General features: G+C 46.2%; 1 protein-coding gene across 1 annotated transcript in view; it reads right to left on the bottom strand.

Annotated features, from left to right (window-relative positions):
• LOC126195548 (potassium channel subfamily K member 13-like) overlaps positions 1–16,878 on the bottom strand; it is a 444,121-nt gene that overhangs the window by 103,598 nt on the left and 323,645 nt on the right. Inside the window, exon 4 of the mRNA XM_049934172.1 lies at positions 4,911–4,930. Within this exon, the coding sequence (XP_049790129.1) occupies positions 4,911–4,930 (20 nt within the window). The remainder of the gene's footprint in view (positions 1–4,910; positions 4,931–16,878) is intronic.

Genomic DNA, 16,878 nt, shown 5'->3' with positions numbered 1-16,878 from the left:
AGACATGTAACTCTTTTGAATCGGTTGTGAATAAATAGTTACCACTCTATAAGTTCCAACCTCGTATTTAACTAGAGCAGCGGTATTTTTGCCTGTATTTGTGTTACAGGGCAGATTAGCCATTATTTATTTCCATTATTTATCAGGTATCTCATTGTATGCTTTGGTCGATCTGGTGACATTTGCCAAACGATTTTCCAATACGCCTCTGGTAGAAGTATCGAGTTTGGTATGGCAGCTGGCCAGCCTGATTACGTCAAGTCCCCATTAGTTGTTGTTTGCTATTTTCCGAACTAGCTGCCTTTGTGATAGGTATCTTGTAATGTGTGTACTTGACGTTGTTGCCCACAGTGCTTAGCTGGTTCTGTGTGTAAATCTGGTCAGCTATTGCCGCTGTTTATTTTCCTGTTACCTCTGGAATTAAACGCATGGACTGCTTTGGTGTTTCAAATGTCAGCAATTAACACATAAAACACCAAATCAAGCGAAATGCTTAATATCAGAGGTTACAGGAAAATAAACAGTGGCAACAGCCGACGAAATATACAAGCGGAATAACATTGGTAGATATTTTAATGCAGCTGATTTCTTGTAAATCCCGCTTGAGTAACTCTAACCGACACTGACTAGAGGCGGCTTTTAGGGTAAGTTTAACCTGATGTTTTGCCCGGCTATTGTGCTGTAAAGCTCTTCGGTTAAGCTTAAGATCCTCCAGAACTGTTACCAATTTCTGTAAATCCTGAAGCAGCTTCATCAACTATGAAGTTGTTACGTAGCTGCTGGCCACTAATTTTTTTACCCCTGTATTTATCGTAAATGTTATTAAGATTCATTGAAGTGTAATTCTGGCTATTTAAGTTTGGTCGGTGTTACCGGTAAACTGGTCTTATGGTTGAGGAAATAAGATCCTTAATGAAGATTTATGTAAATTTGTGTTACTTGAAATGACTTCGTCATGGTAGACGCATATCACTGCGCGTTAAGCTGTTTCTCCTGTTGCTGCGAGTAATATTTGTTTGATTGCGACCTGTAACGCTAAGTTAAAGACTTGTACCGCAGCTACATAAAACGTATCACTGGATCTTGAGCCGTTCGTGCAATTGCTAAGTATAGACAATTAATATTCTTGAGTTATCTGTTAATGAGCAACGGCCTAGGGCGATTAACAATTTTTTAGCAACTGCTTCATCCATAAATTTATTTTGAGCCTGTAAAGAAGGGCGATCTTTGTCGTTTTTAATTAACATCTCTCATGCCTTTCAAGGGTTATGCTTAACTGTGAATTTTCCAGTTGTAAGATATCTAAATTTCTGTGTTAATAAATCAAAGCTTTAGTGCAGTTTATTTTCTAGTTGTCGCACTTTTCCATTCTCCAACCACCTCCATACCATTTCGTGCTACTTACTTTTCTTACGATTACCGCTGACTATCGACCACCTCCTAGGAAACCCACACGAAGATATTACGTTTATTCTTAATTTGTTTGTTTTGTTTTAGAGTGCACCCAGTCAGAAATGTAGAACACGAAGAGAAAGAGAGGAGTTAAGAACGACTACACGTTAATCCCAGTCGACGGAAGAGAAGGCAGCTAAAAAACAGGGACGTGGAGAAAGGTCTGTAAAATACGCCATAGAGAAACGGAGGATCTGAACTAAAACTTAAATGGCCTTCGCCATATTGCTACGACGTATAAAAATAAAAACGCGCCGACAGCCCGAGCGTCGTTCACTAACACGGCCCAATAATTCAGATGGCAAACACAAACGAGAACGTAGATGGGTACAAAAAGGGCATTCCGTCAGGAAATGGCGGGCTATCAAAGGTTGATCGCAATGAGTACAAAGTGGTGGGGAAGCAACACTTAACTAATGGCGATGGCTAAAAAGACAGTGACCGACGCGCAATGCAGCTAAAATGATCTCCTCGCTGCGAGCGGGCCGAGAGGAGGTCGTCCAAGCCGCTGGGAGAGGCTTAATAGCCCGGAGTTTATTCCCATGAAGAGAGAACCAGTGGTGGTGCCAGAGTGACATCACTTGCTGACAGACGGCAACACAGAGATCATCGGAGGGAACGAAAGAGCTAGCGGGCTGAGGTACGACGACTGCAGCCTTGGCAGCAGCGTCAGCTGCCTCCTTTCCTGTCAGACCGACGTGACCAGGATCCCACTGAAACATCACAGTGTTCCATCAATAGTGAGCAAGTGACAGCTTTCCCGGACACGTCACACAAAGGGATTAGCGTTGTGCAGCACACAGAGGCTTTCAAGGGCACTCAGAGAGCCGGAGCAGATGACACAATTGAAAAACTGTATCGCCGGACGTACTGCGTGGCCTGATACAGGGCCAAGAGCTCTTCTGTAAATACCGAGCAGTGTACCGGAAGCCGATACCAGAAAACGTCGGTGCCAATGACGAAGGCACACCCAACGCCACGGTCAGTCCGAGAACCAATAATGTGCACAAAGGTACTATCGCGAAGTTGCGTGCGAAGGTCGTGAAACTGAAGGCGGTAGAGCGAGGGTGGAGCAGTGTCCTTAGGAAGCGAATGAAGGCCAAGGTGAACACGGGCCGCCACACGAAGGCAAGGTGGTGAAGGGCTTACACCCACCGCGAAAGTTGCAGGTAGGCGTGAAGCTGCTGGAGCAAGAGCCGAACTCGCCCCTTACTGGCGACCAAAGGAGTCATCCAAGAAGGAGGCGTAGGATGGGTGGCCACGCATTGCAGACAAACGGCATGCATACCTGCTGAGGAGAAAGTAACGGCGGTAGGACAGCGGTAGTTCGCCAACTTTTGCACACAGACCCTCAACTGGGCTAGTGTAAAAGGCGACGGTGGATAGTATTGAGATGGCGTAACAGGGACGGATGTGCAGATGCATAAACGAAGCAGCCATAGTCTAGTTACGAATGGACAAGGGACTGATTACACTACTGGCCATTAAAATTGCTACACCACGAAGATGACGTGCTACAGACGCGAAATTTAACCGACAGGAAGAAGATGCTGTGACATGCAAATGATTAGCTTTTCAGAGCATTCACACAAGGTTGGCGCCGGTGGCGACACCTACAACGTACTGACATGGGGAAAGTTTCCAACCGATTTCTCATACACAAACAGCAGTTGACCGGCGTTGCCTGGTGAAACGTTGTTGTGATGCCTCGTGTAAGGAGGAGAAATGCGTACCATCACGTTCCCGACTTTGATAAAGGTCGGATTGTAGCCTATCGCTATTGCGATTTATCGTATCGCGACATTGTTGCTCGCGTTCGTCGAGATCCAATGACTGTTAGCAGAATATGGAATCGGTGGGTTCAGGAGGGTAATACGGAATGCCGTACTGGATCCCAACGGCCTCGTATCACTAGCAGTCGAGATGACAGGCATCTTATCGTCTTTTCAAGACAACAACCATCTGCGCGGTTCAGCGACGTTTGCAGCAGCACGGACTATCAGCTCGGAGACCATGGCTGCGGTGACCCTTGACGCTGCATCACAGGCAGGAGCGCCTGCGATGGTGTACTCAACGGCGAACCTGGGTGCACGAATGGCAAAACGTCATTTTTTCGGATGAATCCAGGTTCTCTTTACAGCATCATGATGGTCGCATCCGTGTTTGCCGACATCGCTGTGAACGCACATTGGAAGCGTGTATTCGTCATCGCCATACTGGCATATCACCCGGCGTGATGGTATGGGGTGCCATTATTTACACGTCTCGGTCACCTCTTGTTCGTATTGACGGCCCTTTGAACAGTGGACGTTACGTTTCAGATGTGTTACGACCCGTGGCTCTACCCTTCATTCGATCCCTCCGAAACCCTACATTTCAACAGGATAATAAACGATCGCATGTTGCAGGTCCTGTTCGGACCTTTCTGGATATAGAAAACGTTCAACTCCTGCCCTGGCCAGCACATTCTCCAGATCTCTCACCAACTGAAAACGTATGGCCAATGGTGGCCGAGCAACTGGCTCGTCACAATACGCTAGTCACTACTGTTGATGAACTGAGGTATCGTGTTGAAGCTGCATGAGCGGCTGTACCTGTACACTCCATCCAAGCTCTGTTTGACTCAATTCCCAGGCGTAACAAGGCCGTTACTCCGGCCAGAGGTGGTTGTTCTGGGCACTGATTTCTCAGGATCTATGCACCCAAATTGCATGAAAATGTAATCACATGCCAGTTCTAGTGTAATATATTTGTCCAATGAATACCCGTTTATCATCTGCATTTCTTCTTGGTGTAGCAATTTTAATGGCCAGTGTTGTAAACGGAGAAGGTTGGTGAGACGTGCACGGCTCGTGTTCATGCTATTTATTGTTTGTCATCTTCTATTTCGGTAATGCCACCTCTTATTCTTATTTCATTTACTGGCGTCGCTAACTTCCTGCCTTACTTGCCCGTGAGCGGCAGCAGCAGCGCGTATCGATAAGTGCACTGTCGTACTATTTATGGGCCACGGATAGTATTTCTGGGCCGTCGTGTGTCTGGGTGTCAGTGGGAGAAGCACCAGCAGGACAGTCGCGACGCAGCACCATTCCAGTCGGGCACGGAGCCCCAGTGAGATCCTCACAGCCAGTACCAGTGGGGACGACCGTTGGTTTGTCGTTCAGTCGGTCGTCTCATCGACGACGTGAATTTGGGTCGGTTACTTACTGTGCAGAGATGTCGGTTGTGTTCCCTCTGCATGGTTGGGTGCGAGCCAGTGTCTCCGGGACTTCGTCCGTCCGAAGGAAGTCTGTGAGTTGGAGACGCACCAGCAGTGCAGTCGGGCACGGAGCATCAGTCGCGGACGGACCAGCAGTCTAGCCGGTCGGTTGGCGTGGAGCAGCAAGCAAGCCCCTATCGTGCGGAGTCGGGCTAGAGCCACTGGCTGCGTGCACGCGCGGTTGGAGTGCGAGTGCTACGAAGTTCGTCGCCCACCGATCTTGGACATGAAGGTTGAGTCTTCACTTAACTTACTATCGAGCCTTAAATGTTTACATTTCTTCGTTTGATCCTGGATGTCGCTTTTGTGACATTCCCGCGAGCAACAACGTGTGTGTTGGCTAAGATCCCATACTTCTTCCTGTGAAATTTAACTTAATTTATTCCCTTTTATGGAAGATCACCAGCGGCATCTTCTGCCTTGTGGCCGTTGACGTTCCGGTTACCTACCCTGGTCACTGACGTAATTTTAGGCAGTGTATTTTCCTCGTCGTGTTGTTGCTGTCCAGCGTGGCGTGTAGTTCCACAGTTGAGGTGTTGTTGGTCGTTGTGGGCGCCAATATAATGTGTGTTACGTATTGAAATCGTGTTGTTTTGTTTGTTGCGTGGAGCAGAAATGATTTGGTTGATTGGTCGGTCCACTGTCTGTTGGTTGGGTGGCCTCCAGATTAAGAAGTCGTTGGACAGGCTGCCTGTCTCACCTAAATGGGAGTTAGTGTTAACAATCCCAGGCCGACCCTTGTGTGTCATGTAGTAATTTCCCTATTTGGATTTTAGTTATTTGGTTGATGTGTGGCCTTCAGCTGAGTATCAATATCTCTTAAAATAATGTTCTTGTCTTGCCCTTAAGACATGAGATTGTTATATTTTTATATGGGGCCTTCAGCCGCATTTTACTGGAGAGGTTATAAGGTAAGGCCTTCTACCTTTTATATTCAAACTCTTTCTAAGCCTTAAGCCATTAAACATATTTTGTTGATATGTGGCCTTCAGCCGAGCATTAGTATCTCTTAAATTAATGTCCTTGTCTTGCCCTTAAGGCATGAGGTTGTTATTCTTTATTTTATATGAAATGTTTTAAGATACAGTCTTGTGCCGTTTAAAATTGAAACTTCTAGGGCTTAAGCTGTTGAATTATTTGTTGGTGAGCGGTCATCAGGCGAGTTTGAATACCTCTTAAATTAATCTTCTTCTCTGGACCTTAAGGCATAAGACTCTTATGATTTTGAATGGGGCCTTCAGCCCAATTTGGATGAAATGTTTTAAGGTAAGGCCTTCTGCCTTTTGATTGAAACTCTTCTTATTGCTTAATGTACGACCTCCAGCCTAGTTCGATTAAAATTAAATTTCTAGGGCCTTCAGCCGATTAGATTGAAGATTTAGAAAATATTCTTGAGTGAAGCCTCCAGAAGAACCGTGTATTTCAACTTTGCTCAAGCCTTCACTCTTGGATTCTCAATGTGGTCTTCAGCCGATCTAAAGTTAATCAGAGGAGTTCGGTTAAAGTTTTGAGTGTTTTGCGTCCTTGTTGTAATATTGTGTGTTGATAAATAAAGTTCGTATATTGAGTGTAACTGACAGGAACTCATTTTGACCCCTTTCCACAACCTAATCCGCTCTGTCCTTTTAGCCCAGGCATTTCAGGTATTTCGATCTGCTCCCCAGAAAGTACCACTGAGGACGCGCAGGACAGTGAATATGAGCTTCAGGAATTTCACAGTTTCAAGGAACGGAAAGGCAACAGGCCCAAAATGTAAAGACAGTGGAAGAAACCAATTGCGCCGTCAGAAATTCATACAAACGGTTTTGTCGGTGGAAAAACGAAAACCATTGTCGATGCTCCATGATTAAAGACGATCGATACATCACTGAAGACGCCGCTAAATCAGTCAGGTCAGTGGAGAACTGCAGTAGATGGCAAAATTGTCAACGAAAAGGGAGCCGGAGATGCTCGGCGGGAGGCAGGCCATAATAGGGTTAATGGCGATAGCAAAGAGGACGAAGCTCAAGGCGGAACTCTGAGGCACACCGTTTTCCTGGGTAAAGGTGTCCGACAAGGCAGAACCCCACATGCTTCTAAAACTCGGTCTTCCTCAAGGAAATGGGGAAATCGGCCTCGGAATCTCCACATGTAGAGAGTACGGAGGATACCAGTCCTTCAGAAGGTATCGTAGGCTTCCCCCAAGTCGCAAAACGCGGCCACAGTCTGAGATTTCCATAGAAAACCACTCATGAAATGGGTGGACAAAGTGATGTGATGGTCAACTACAGAACGGCGCGCTCGAAATGCACACTGTGCATTGGTTAATAAATTGCTAGACTCAAGCTACTATACCAGCCTGACATGAATCATACGTTCTTAGTGTTATTGTGTACAACAACTAAGAGACTTGAGGCGAGGAAAGAGAATTAATCCCCAGGTGTGGGTACCTCGACACTGTGGCGGGTGCGCTTTTAGCACAGCCTGTCGACATTGGCAGGTAGGCACGAGCTGCTACGTTAGGCCCTCTGGTCCACTGGTGATGCATGACTCAGTGACTGACACTATGGGAAGCAAAACAAAACCCCAAATCCCTAAATCCATTTTCAATCGATCCTTTGCAAAGATAAGTCTACGAGAACTGCCACAGTTTCAATTGTCGCGCTACTGAAAAGATGAGTGATTTATATGTGTTCACATCCTCAAGAATGGGAACGAAAATTGAAGATGTGTTAGATGACGATCAGTTCGGCTTTAGGAAAGGTAAAGGCACCAGAGAGATAGTTCTGACTTTGCAGTTGATAATGGAAGCAAGACTATAGAAAAAAAACAAGATACGTTCATAGGATTTGTCGACCTGGAAAAGGCGTTCGACAATGTGCAATGGTTCAAGATGTTTGAAATTCAGAGGAAAATGGAGGTAAACTATAGGGAGAGACGAGTAATATAAAATATGTACAAGAGCCAGGAGGAATAAGAGTGGACGAGCAAGAACGAAGTTTTCGGATTAAAAAGGGTGTAAGACAGGGGTGTAGTCTTCCGTCTCTACTGTTCAATCTGTACATCGAGGAAGCAATGATGGAATTAAAATAAAGATTCAGGAGTGGAATTAAAATTCAAGTGAAAGGATATCAATGATACGATTCGTTGGTGACATTGCTATCCTGAGGAAAGTGAAAAAGAATTACAGGCTACGCTGAATGGTGTGAACAGTGAGTACACAGTATGGCTTGAGATTAAATCGAAGAAAGACAATAGAAATGAGAAGTAGCAGAAATAAGAGCAGCGAGAAACTTAACATCAGGACAGATGGTCACGAAGTAGATGAATTTAAGGAATTCTGCTACCTATGCAACAAAATACCAATGACGGACGGAGAAAGGACATCAAAAGCAGATTATCACTGGCATAATGGGCATTCCTGGTCAAGAGAAGTCTACTAGTATCAAACATAGGCCTTAATTTGAGGAAGATATTTCTGCCAATGTACATTTGGAACACAGCATTGTATGGTAGTGAAACGTGGACTGTGGGAATACCGGAACAGAAGAGAATCGAAGCATCTCAGATGTGTTGGTACAGACGAATGTTGAAAATTTGGTGGACTGATAAGGTAAGGAATGAGGAGGTTCTGAGCAGAATCGGAGAGGAAATGAATATCTGGAAAACACTGACAAGAAGGGACAGAATGATAGGACATCTGTTAAGACGTCAGGGATTGACTTTCATGGTACTAGAGAGAGCCGTAGAGGGCATAAACGGTAGAGGAAGACAGAGATTGGAATACATCCAGCAAATAATTGAGGACGTAGGTTGCAAGTGCTACTCTGAGATGAAGAGGTTAGCACAGGAGAGGTATTCGTGGCGGGCCGCATCAAGCCAGTCAGAAGACTATTGATTCAAAATAATAATAATAATAGTAAGCAGGGCGTTCGGAAAGGTGCAGTAACGGATTCGCTCTTCATTACCCACATCTTTCAGTTCGTGCACTGCAGCTTCTTTACAAAGGAACAATTTCAGTATTTCAATCTTCGCGTAACCGCTTTGTGCGCGGTTGCTAGCCCGTTATCATTTTCTTGCGCTAACCTGGGTAATGATTTTGCTGGGTTCTGCTGCTTCGATCCAGAAATATCAAATAACTTTTGTTCATTTAGTCTATGTGGTCTTTCAGTTCATACGCCATCTAACAATACGCTTGTCTCTCAAAACTACGCAATAATTCGACAAATGTATTACAATGAAGTACAGCTGCTTCCGGGAATTTTTCACCAAAATTGTCATGCGCTAAAAGCGCGTATTTATTGCCTTGTCGAATCGAAGCCAGAAAAAATGGCAACATTGTCAAGGACCAGGCCATTTTTATTGACGAGTGATGCGACATGCAGTCCATATAGTGCATCATTGAAGAAGTGTGTGATAACAAATTTAGACCAAATGAAACACGTCACAGTAAAGGGGGCCCAAGCAGTCACGTCGATAGACAGCGTAGTCAACTCTGGTGGCAACGCAGAGGTGTATTCTCTCATGCAAATGGTGGTAAAGCTGTCGAATGGTATCCTGCGATAGACTCTTCCAAGCATGTGACCTCTTTTGTTGTAATTTGGGCATGGTACTTGCTAGATCTACAGAACGAGCAAGATGCCACTACACCATGCCCCTTTCGTATCCCATTGTAGAGAGATCTGATAATGTTGTTGGCCAGGACAGTTATTCTAAGCCGAACACGAAGAGGACGTTACGTCACAGCAGCCGTATGTGGACGTGCATTGTCCTGCTGAATAAGCTCAACACTTTCCTGTCGAATAAATGGCAGTTGCACGGGTATAACAGCCTGTGTCAAGTAGCGAGCACCACTTAGATCATCCTGCAAAAGCAGCAGATGTGACAGCGAATTGTAACTGATGGCCCTCTCATCTTCCTTCCTCGACACAAACACCATGGAGCCTGGGATGGGATGTGTGTGTCATGGGCGGAAGCAGTTTGGAATAGGTCTCTCACAAGGTCTATACCTTACACGTGTACATCCATCACTCACATACAGACAGAACTTGCTCTCGTTGGAGAAGACAGCTGGGTGGCATTCCACTCACCGCCGACTCTTTCACGACACCAGAGTAGCCATGCTTGGCGGTGCCCCGGTATCAGTCGCTCTCTGAGCAGAAGCACAGCTTATCATAGACCTATTGCAAGCAGACGGTTCCCAACTGCCCTTGCTGACATATCGGGTGCGACATGTGTCCAGATTTATTCCCTGGATGGTGTTCGGTCGGCCACTGCTCCTCTCACAATGTGGTGAACTTCATTTTCGTCTGTACTGCTCAGACATCCAGAACCTGGCCTACGGGTGTGGGATTTTTCACAGACCATTGCTGAAAGTAGCGACACTCCACCGACTCACTGTGCCCAACAAGTGCAGCCAGCTGGCGATACCTCCACCCATGTTCCCACAAGACAACACTGCGGCCCTGTTTAATTGGCTGAAGTCCTCCAACAGTGAGTACGTACTCGTTGTTGGAGAGTGGTTCACCTTTAAACTGAGTTTACAGTTACTTCCTGCAGAGTGAAAACAGAGGGCACACGGACAGGCCTCCACAGTGCCACCTGATCGCCGACAATCGTGACAAATGAATCAGTAACGCAGCAGTCCCTCCGAACCACTGATGCCACTGACTACAGTCCTTGAGAGTGATGAACTTTCATTTCCGGTAGTGTAGAAGTAATAGATATATCGAACGCCTACAAAGAAGGGCAGCACAAATGATCACAGTTTGCTTAACCCGTGCGGGACTGTCTAGTAGATGCTGAAAAAAGTGATACTGGAGAAGTCTGAAAATGCCAGTTACTATAGCGAAAGTCTAGGTACGAAATGGATCAAAAACCAGTATTGAATGATGATCCTAAGGGTTGTCATTCAGGTCGCTTACTTACCGTTCCACCGAGCGAGGTGGCGCAGTGGTTAGCACACTGGACTAGCATTCGGGAGGACGACGGTTCAATCCCGTCTCCGGCCATCCTGATTTAGGTTTTCCGTGATTTCCCTAAATCGTTTCAGGCAAATGCCGGGATGGTTCCTTTGAAAGGGCACGGCCGATTTCCTTCCCAATCCTTCCCTAACCCGAGCTTGCGCTCCGTCTCTAATGACCTCGTTGTCGACGGGACGTTAAACACTAACCACCACCACCACCACCACTTACCGTTCCCGTGGGGACTGGGCAGACAAGATCAGACTAACTACAGCGGGTACACACGCGCTCAAGCAATAAGTCTTCCGGCGCTTCACACGTGTGAATGAAACGGGAAGAAACCAATGGCTCGTAAATGGGAAGTACCCTCTGCCATGTACTGTACAATGACTTGTGTAGTAATACACTGATAAGCCAAGATATTAAGACTACTACCAAACTCGCGATTCAATGGTGCCTATTGGCGTTTCGGGCTCGTGATGACTCACAACGGGACAGCGCCTCCCTGTCATCACCGATTTCATCCAGATATATGGAAAAGGCAGGACTTGGCCAGAAATGAAAGTGACGGAAGCGTGAGTGCCTGCTGGGAAAGCATTTAGAAAAAAATAGCACTTTTGCGCTGGTCGGGTGAGGTACTGACTACTTGAGTTATCGTGTCTTACAAGCAGCAGCTAGCGCAGTGGAACGAGTACAGAGGGATAATCCGAGGATCGGACGAAGACACTCTATGGTCGGCCAACCACTGTCACACTCTGTGTGATTTTACTTCCTTTTGTCTGGTCTCTGTCTGTGTCTTTCTTGTCCTGTGTCGTCTCTTGTCATCTCCATTGTTCGTTTTTATTCTTTGTAGGTGTTTGAAATTTTTGGAAAAAAGGACGGATGGCCCTAGCAGTCTGGTCCCTTCAGTCCCACAAACCAACCAACCAACCTGGCTTTCCTTACCCGATCAGCTGAAGCGGCTTTCCCGGCAGAACTTTTTCCCTGTCCATACTTTCCAATTTTTCCTCGGACGAAGGCTAATTCGATCGTATGGTTCCTCTGACAGTACGCCCACTATATAGTCGGGTGTGACAACGATCCCGACCATGCTCATTGGAAGTGGCAGACGCTTTTGTGATATCGCGCTTAATTTGCAAATATGTGGAATTTTGTCTTTCATCGTCAAGCTGTTGGATAGCTTTGTTTGTTTGTCTTTTTTTCTTTTTCCTTGTTCTGGAACCTTCCTTCATTGTGTTCTTCCTAGACGAAAAATTGGTTTTGTTTTGAGTTCCGGAATTGTGGAAATTGTGTGTATCCAATTTTATTTTCATAAAAATAAAAAAAAAATATAATGAAGAAAAGTGAAAATAAAAATATAAAAAATAAAACAATGAAATAAAAAACCAACCAAGTACCATATCTGTGTGAGGGACCAGCACAGTGATAGGCGGGGGGAGGCATCGTGGGCAGATGGAAGCTGATACATTTACCAGGGCTGTGTCTTTAATAGTGGCAACTATTTATTTACAGCTCGTACAAAATAGATACGTGTTTCAAAGTTTTACTCACCTTCAGAGTAGTCACCAGCATTGTGTATAATCCGTTGCCAGTGATGTGGAAGTCGTAGGATACTCTTAGCAATGCCAGTTATGTTGACAGTTCGAGCGGCGCGGTGTATTGCCCGACGAAGTTGTAGCAGCTCTGAAGCGAATGTCGTGAAGTGTTTCCTTCAGTTTAGAAATGGAGTTCAACTTACAAGGACTTAAATCAGGGGAGTGCGGTTGGTGGTATTGCAATTAGCAGCCCCATCAGTCAGACAAATCAGTAACACGTTGCTCTGTACGTGCTTGAACACTGTCCTGCAAAATGATGGTCAGGCCCTGCAGAAAGTGTCATCACTTCTGCCTCTATGCTGTTCATTTTTGGAATACAACTTACGTCCAGCTTATAGGCAGAAGTGATGACACTTTCTGCAGGATCTGACCATCATTTTGCAGGACAGTGCTCAAGCACATACAGTGCAAGCTGTTACTGATCTGTTTGACTGATGGGGCTGCTAGGTGCTACACCACATACTGCACTCCCCTGACTTAAGCCCACGCAAATTCGACTATATTTCTAAAGTGAAGGAAACACTTCACGGCATTCACTTCACAACTGCTAAGAATTCGTCGGGCAATAAACCGCGCATCTCTGTCAACACACTTAGAACTGCTAAGAGTATCCTAGGATTTCTACATCGCTGGCAACGGGTTATGCACAATGCTGGTGACTACTTTGAATGTCAGTAAAACTTTGAAACACGTATCTATTTTGTGCGAGATGTAAGCAAATACTTGCCACTACTAAATTTCCAACCCTCGTAAATACTGAAAATAAAAATAATTCAGCATAGAAACCTATATATATATATATATATAGGTCTCTATACCGAATTATATATATATATATATATATATATATATATATATATATATATATATATATATATTCCTAGAAATGGAAAAAAAGAACACATTGACACCGGTGTGTTAGACCCACCATACTTGCTCCGGACACTGCGAGAGGGCTGTACAAGCAATGATCACACGCACGGCACAGCGGACACACCAGGAACCGCGGTGTTGGCCGTCGAATGGCGCTAGCTGCGCAGCATTTGTGCACCGCCGCCGTCAGTGTCAGCCAGTTTGCCGTGGCATACGGAGCTCCATCGCAGTCTTTAACACTGGTAGCATGCCGCGACAGCGTGAACGTGAACCGTATGTGCAGTTGACGCACTTTGAGAGAGGGCGTATAGTGGGCATGCGGGAGGCCGGGTGGACGTACCGCCGAATTGCTCAACACGTGGGGCGTGGGGTCTCCACAGTACATCGATGTTGTCGCCAGTGGTCGGCGGAAGGTGCACGTGCCCGTCGACCTGGGACCGGACCGCAGCGACGCACGGATGCACGCCAAGACCGTAGGATCCTACGCAGTGCCGTAGGGGACCGCACCGCCACTTCCCAGCAAATTAGGGACACCGCCGTGCAGGTGAGCGCCACAATCAGGACTGCATACGACCGAGGCACACAGGGCCAACACCCGGCATCATGGTGTGGGGAGCGATCTCCTACACTGGCCGTACACCACTGGTGATCGTCGAGGGGACACTGAATAGTGCACGGTACATCCAAACCGTCATCGAACCCATCGTTCTACCATTCCTAGACCGGCAAGGGAACTTGCTGTTCCAACAGGACAATGCACGTCCGCATGTATCCCGTGCCACCCAACGTGCTCTAGAAGGTGTAAGTCAACTACCCTGGCCAGCAAGATCTCCGGATCTGTCCCCCACTGAGCATGTTTGGGACTGGATGAAGCGTCGTCTCACGCGGTCTGCACGTCCAGCACGAACGCTGGTCCAACTGAGGCGCCAGGTGGAAATGGCATGGCAAGCCGTTCCACAGGACTACATCCAGCATCTCTACGATCGTCTCCATGGGAGAATAGCAGCCTGCATTGCTGCGAAAGGTGGATATACACTGTACTAGTGCCGACATTGTGCATGCTCTGTTGCCTGTGTCTATGTGCCTGTGGTTCTGTCAGTGTGATCATGTGATGTATCTGACCCCAGGAATGTGTCAATAAAGTTTCCCCTTCCTGGGACAATGAATTCACGGTGTTCTTATTTCAATTTCCAGGAGTGTATATATAGGTCTCTATGCTGAATTATTTTTATTTTCAGTATTTACGAGGGTTGGGAATTTAGTAGTGGCAAATATTTGCTTACATCTCGTACAAAATAGATACGTGTTTCAAAGTTTTACTGACATTCAAAGTAGTCACCAGCATTGTGCATAACCCGTTGCCAGCGATGTGGAAATCCTAGGATACTCTTAGCAGTGCTAGGTGTGTTGACAGAGCGGCGCGGTCTATTCCCCGACGAATTCTTAGCAGTTGTGAAGTGAACGCCGTGAAGTGTTTCCTTCACTTTAGAAATCGAATTGAACTTGCGTGGGCTTAAGTCAGGGGAGTGCAGTATGTGGTGTAGCACCTAGCAGCCCCATTAGTCAAACAGATCAGTAACAGCTTGCACTGTATGTGCTTGAGCACTGTCGTGGGTTCGAGTCCTATAAAAAATGCATTTCAATTTTTATATTACTTACACTGCGAATAGAGTGAAAAATTCTCCAAGATCTGAATTTATTATTATTGTCATGAAAGTCATGAAAAGGGAAGGCAACGGAAAATCCGGGATTATAAATTAATTGTCCAGGATAGGATTGTAAGGCTTACACGAGAACCTCATTTATGAAATAAGATGCATGTATTATTTTACAGTTTATGACTTACACGAATTGGGGTGATAGTCATAGTAAAAACAGGGAAAACGGTTATTCCTTTGGCACCCTGCACACGTTACAGAAGCCGCACTTTCACAATTACATGGTTGTTTTAAAGTTTATATAGAAAAACAGACTTGGTTTAAATTCATGGAAGGGTCTCTCTCATCACACAGTTTGGCAGGAAACCAAGCGTAACGCATCGTTTCGGCAAATATTCGCTATGATAGCTGGTGATACACGCTACAATTTATTTTGATACTCCATTCTTGGGGTGAGATTTCCTTTTCTCACTCGATTAGAGCCGTTTTGAAGCTTTATGATCGAATTGTTTATGTGACGATTGAAATAAACATCTCATAAATCGACTAGTGAAGTGCATTTGGGATGACTGCCAGATGAGTAACCTCCTTCGTCGTGAAAAATCTAGACGTGTAATTGTGCATTTTTTTTTTTGTATTTCCCACCGTTAAATTAGCAGAAGAAATTTGTTCTCCTGCATGGAGGGTTTCATCACATGAGTGAGAAAATTCCTTTTCGTGACTGTTAGAAAATATTACTAAAAGCGGAGTGTTGAGCTTTATCTCCCATTATTTGCAATGCAAGTAACGAGGGCTTCATCACAAAAATCAAAAAAATTCTTTTCATAACTTCTATGAACCATGGACCTTGCCGTTGGCTGGGTGGCTCACGTACCTCAACGATACAGATATTCGTAACATAGAGACAACCACAACGAAGAGGTATCTGTTGAGTGGCCAGACAAAGGTCTGGTTCCTGAAGAGCCTTTCCAGAAGTTGCATAGGCAACGGTCTGGATCATTTGCTGATCTGACCTTGTAACATCAACCAAAACAGCCTTGCCGTGCTGGTACTGCGAACGCTGAAAGCAAGGGGAAACTACAGCTGTAATTTTTCCCAGAGGGTATGCATCTCTATTGTATCGCAGCTTCGGAAGGATGTAGGTTGCAGTTGTTATACGGAGATGAAGAGGCTTGCACAGGTTAGAGTAGCATGGAGAGCTGCATCAGACCAGTCTTCGGACTGAAGACCACAACAACATGAAAATACACTCCTGGAAATTGAAATAAGAACACCGTGAATTCATTGTCCCAGGAAGGGGAAACTTTATTGACACATTCCTGGGGTCAGATACATCACATGATCACACTGACAGAACCACAGGCACATAGACACAGGCAACAGAGCATGCACAATGTCGGCACTAGTACAGTGTATATCCACCTTTCGCAGCAATGCAGGCTGCTATTCTCCCATGGAGACGATCGTAGAGATGCTGGATGTAGTCCTGTGGAACGGCTTGCCATGCCATTTCCACCTGGCGCCTCAGTTGGACCAGCGTTCGTGCTGGACGTGCAGACCGCGTGAGACGACGCTTCATCCAGTCCCAAACATGCTCAGTGGGGGACAGATCCGGAGATCTTGCTGGCCAGGGTAGTTGACTTACACCTTCTAGAGCACGTTGGGTGGCACGGGATACATGCGGACGTGCATTGTCCTGTTGGAACAGCAAGTTCCCTTGCCGGTCTAGGAATGGTAGAACGATGGGTTCGATGACGGTTTGGATGTACCGTGCACTATTCAGTGTCCCCTCGACGATCACCAGTGGTGTACGGCCAGTGTAGGAGATCGCTCCCCACACCATGATGCCGGGTGTTGGCCCTGTGTGCCTCGGTCGTATGCAGTCCTGATTGTGGCGCTCACCTGCACGGCGCCAAACACGCATACGACCATCATTGGCACCAAGGCAGAAGCGACTCTCATCGCTGAAGACGACACGTCTCCATTCGTCCCTCCATTCACGCCTGTCGCGACACCACTGGAGGCGGGCTGCACGATGTTGGGGCGTGAGCGGAAGACGGCCTAACGGTGTGCGGGACCGTAGCCCAGCTTCATGGAGA

The sequence above is a fragment of the Schistocerca nitens genome, chromosome 7, assembly GCF_023898315.1.
Source record: "Schistocerca nitens isolate TAMUIC-IGC-003100 chromosome 7, iqSchNite1.1, whole genome shotgun sequence".
Taxonomy (NCBI): Eukaryota; Metazoa; Arthropoda; class Insecta; order Orthoptera; family Acrididae; genus Schistocerca; species Schistocerca nitens.
The sequence above is the reverse complement of the archived record's forward strand: the minus strand, read 5'-3'. Positions and strand labels throughout refer to the sequence as shown.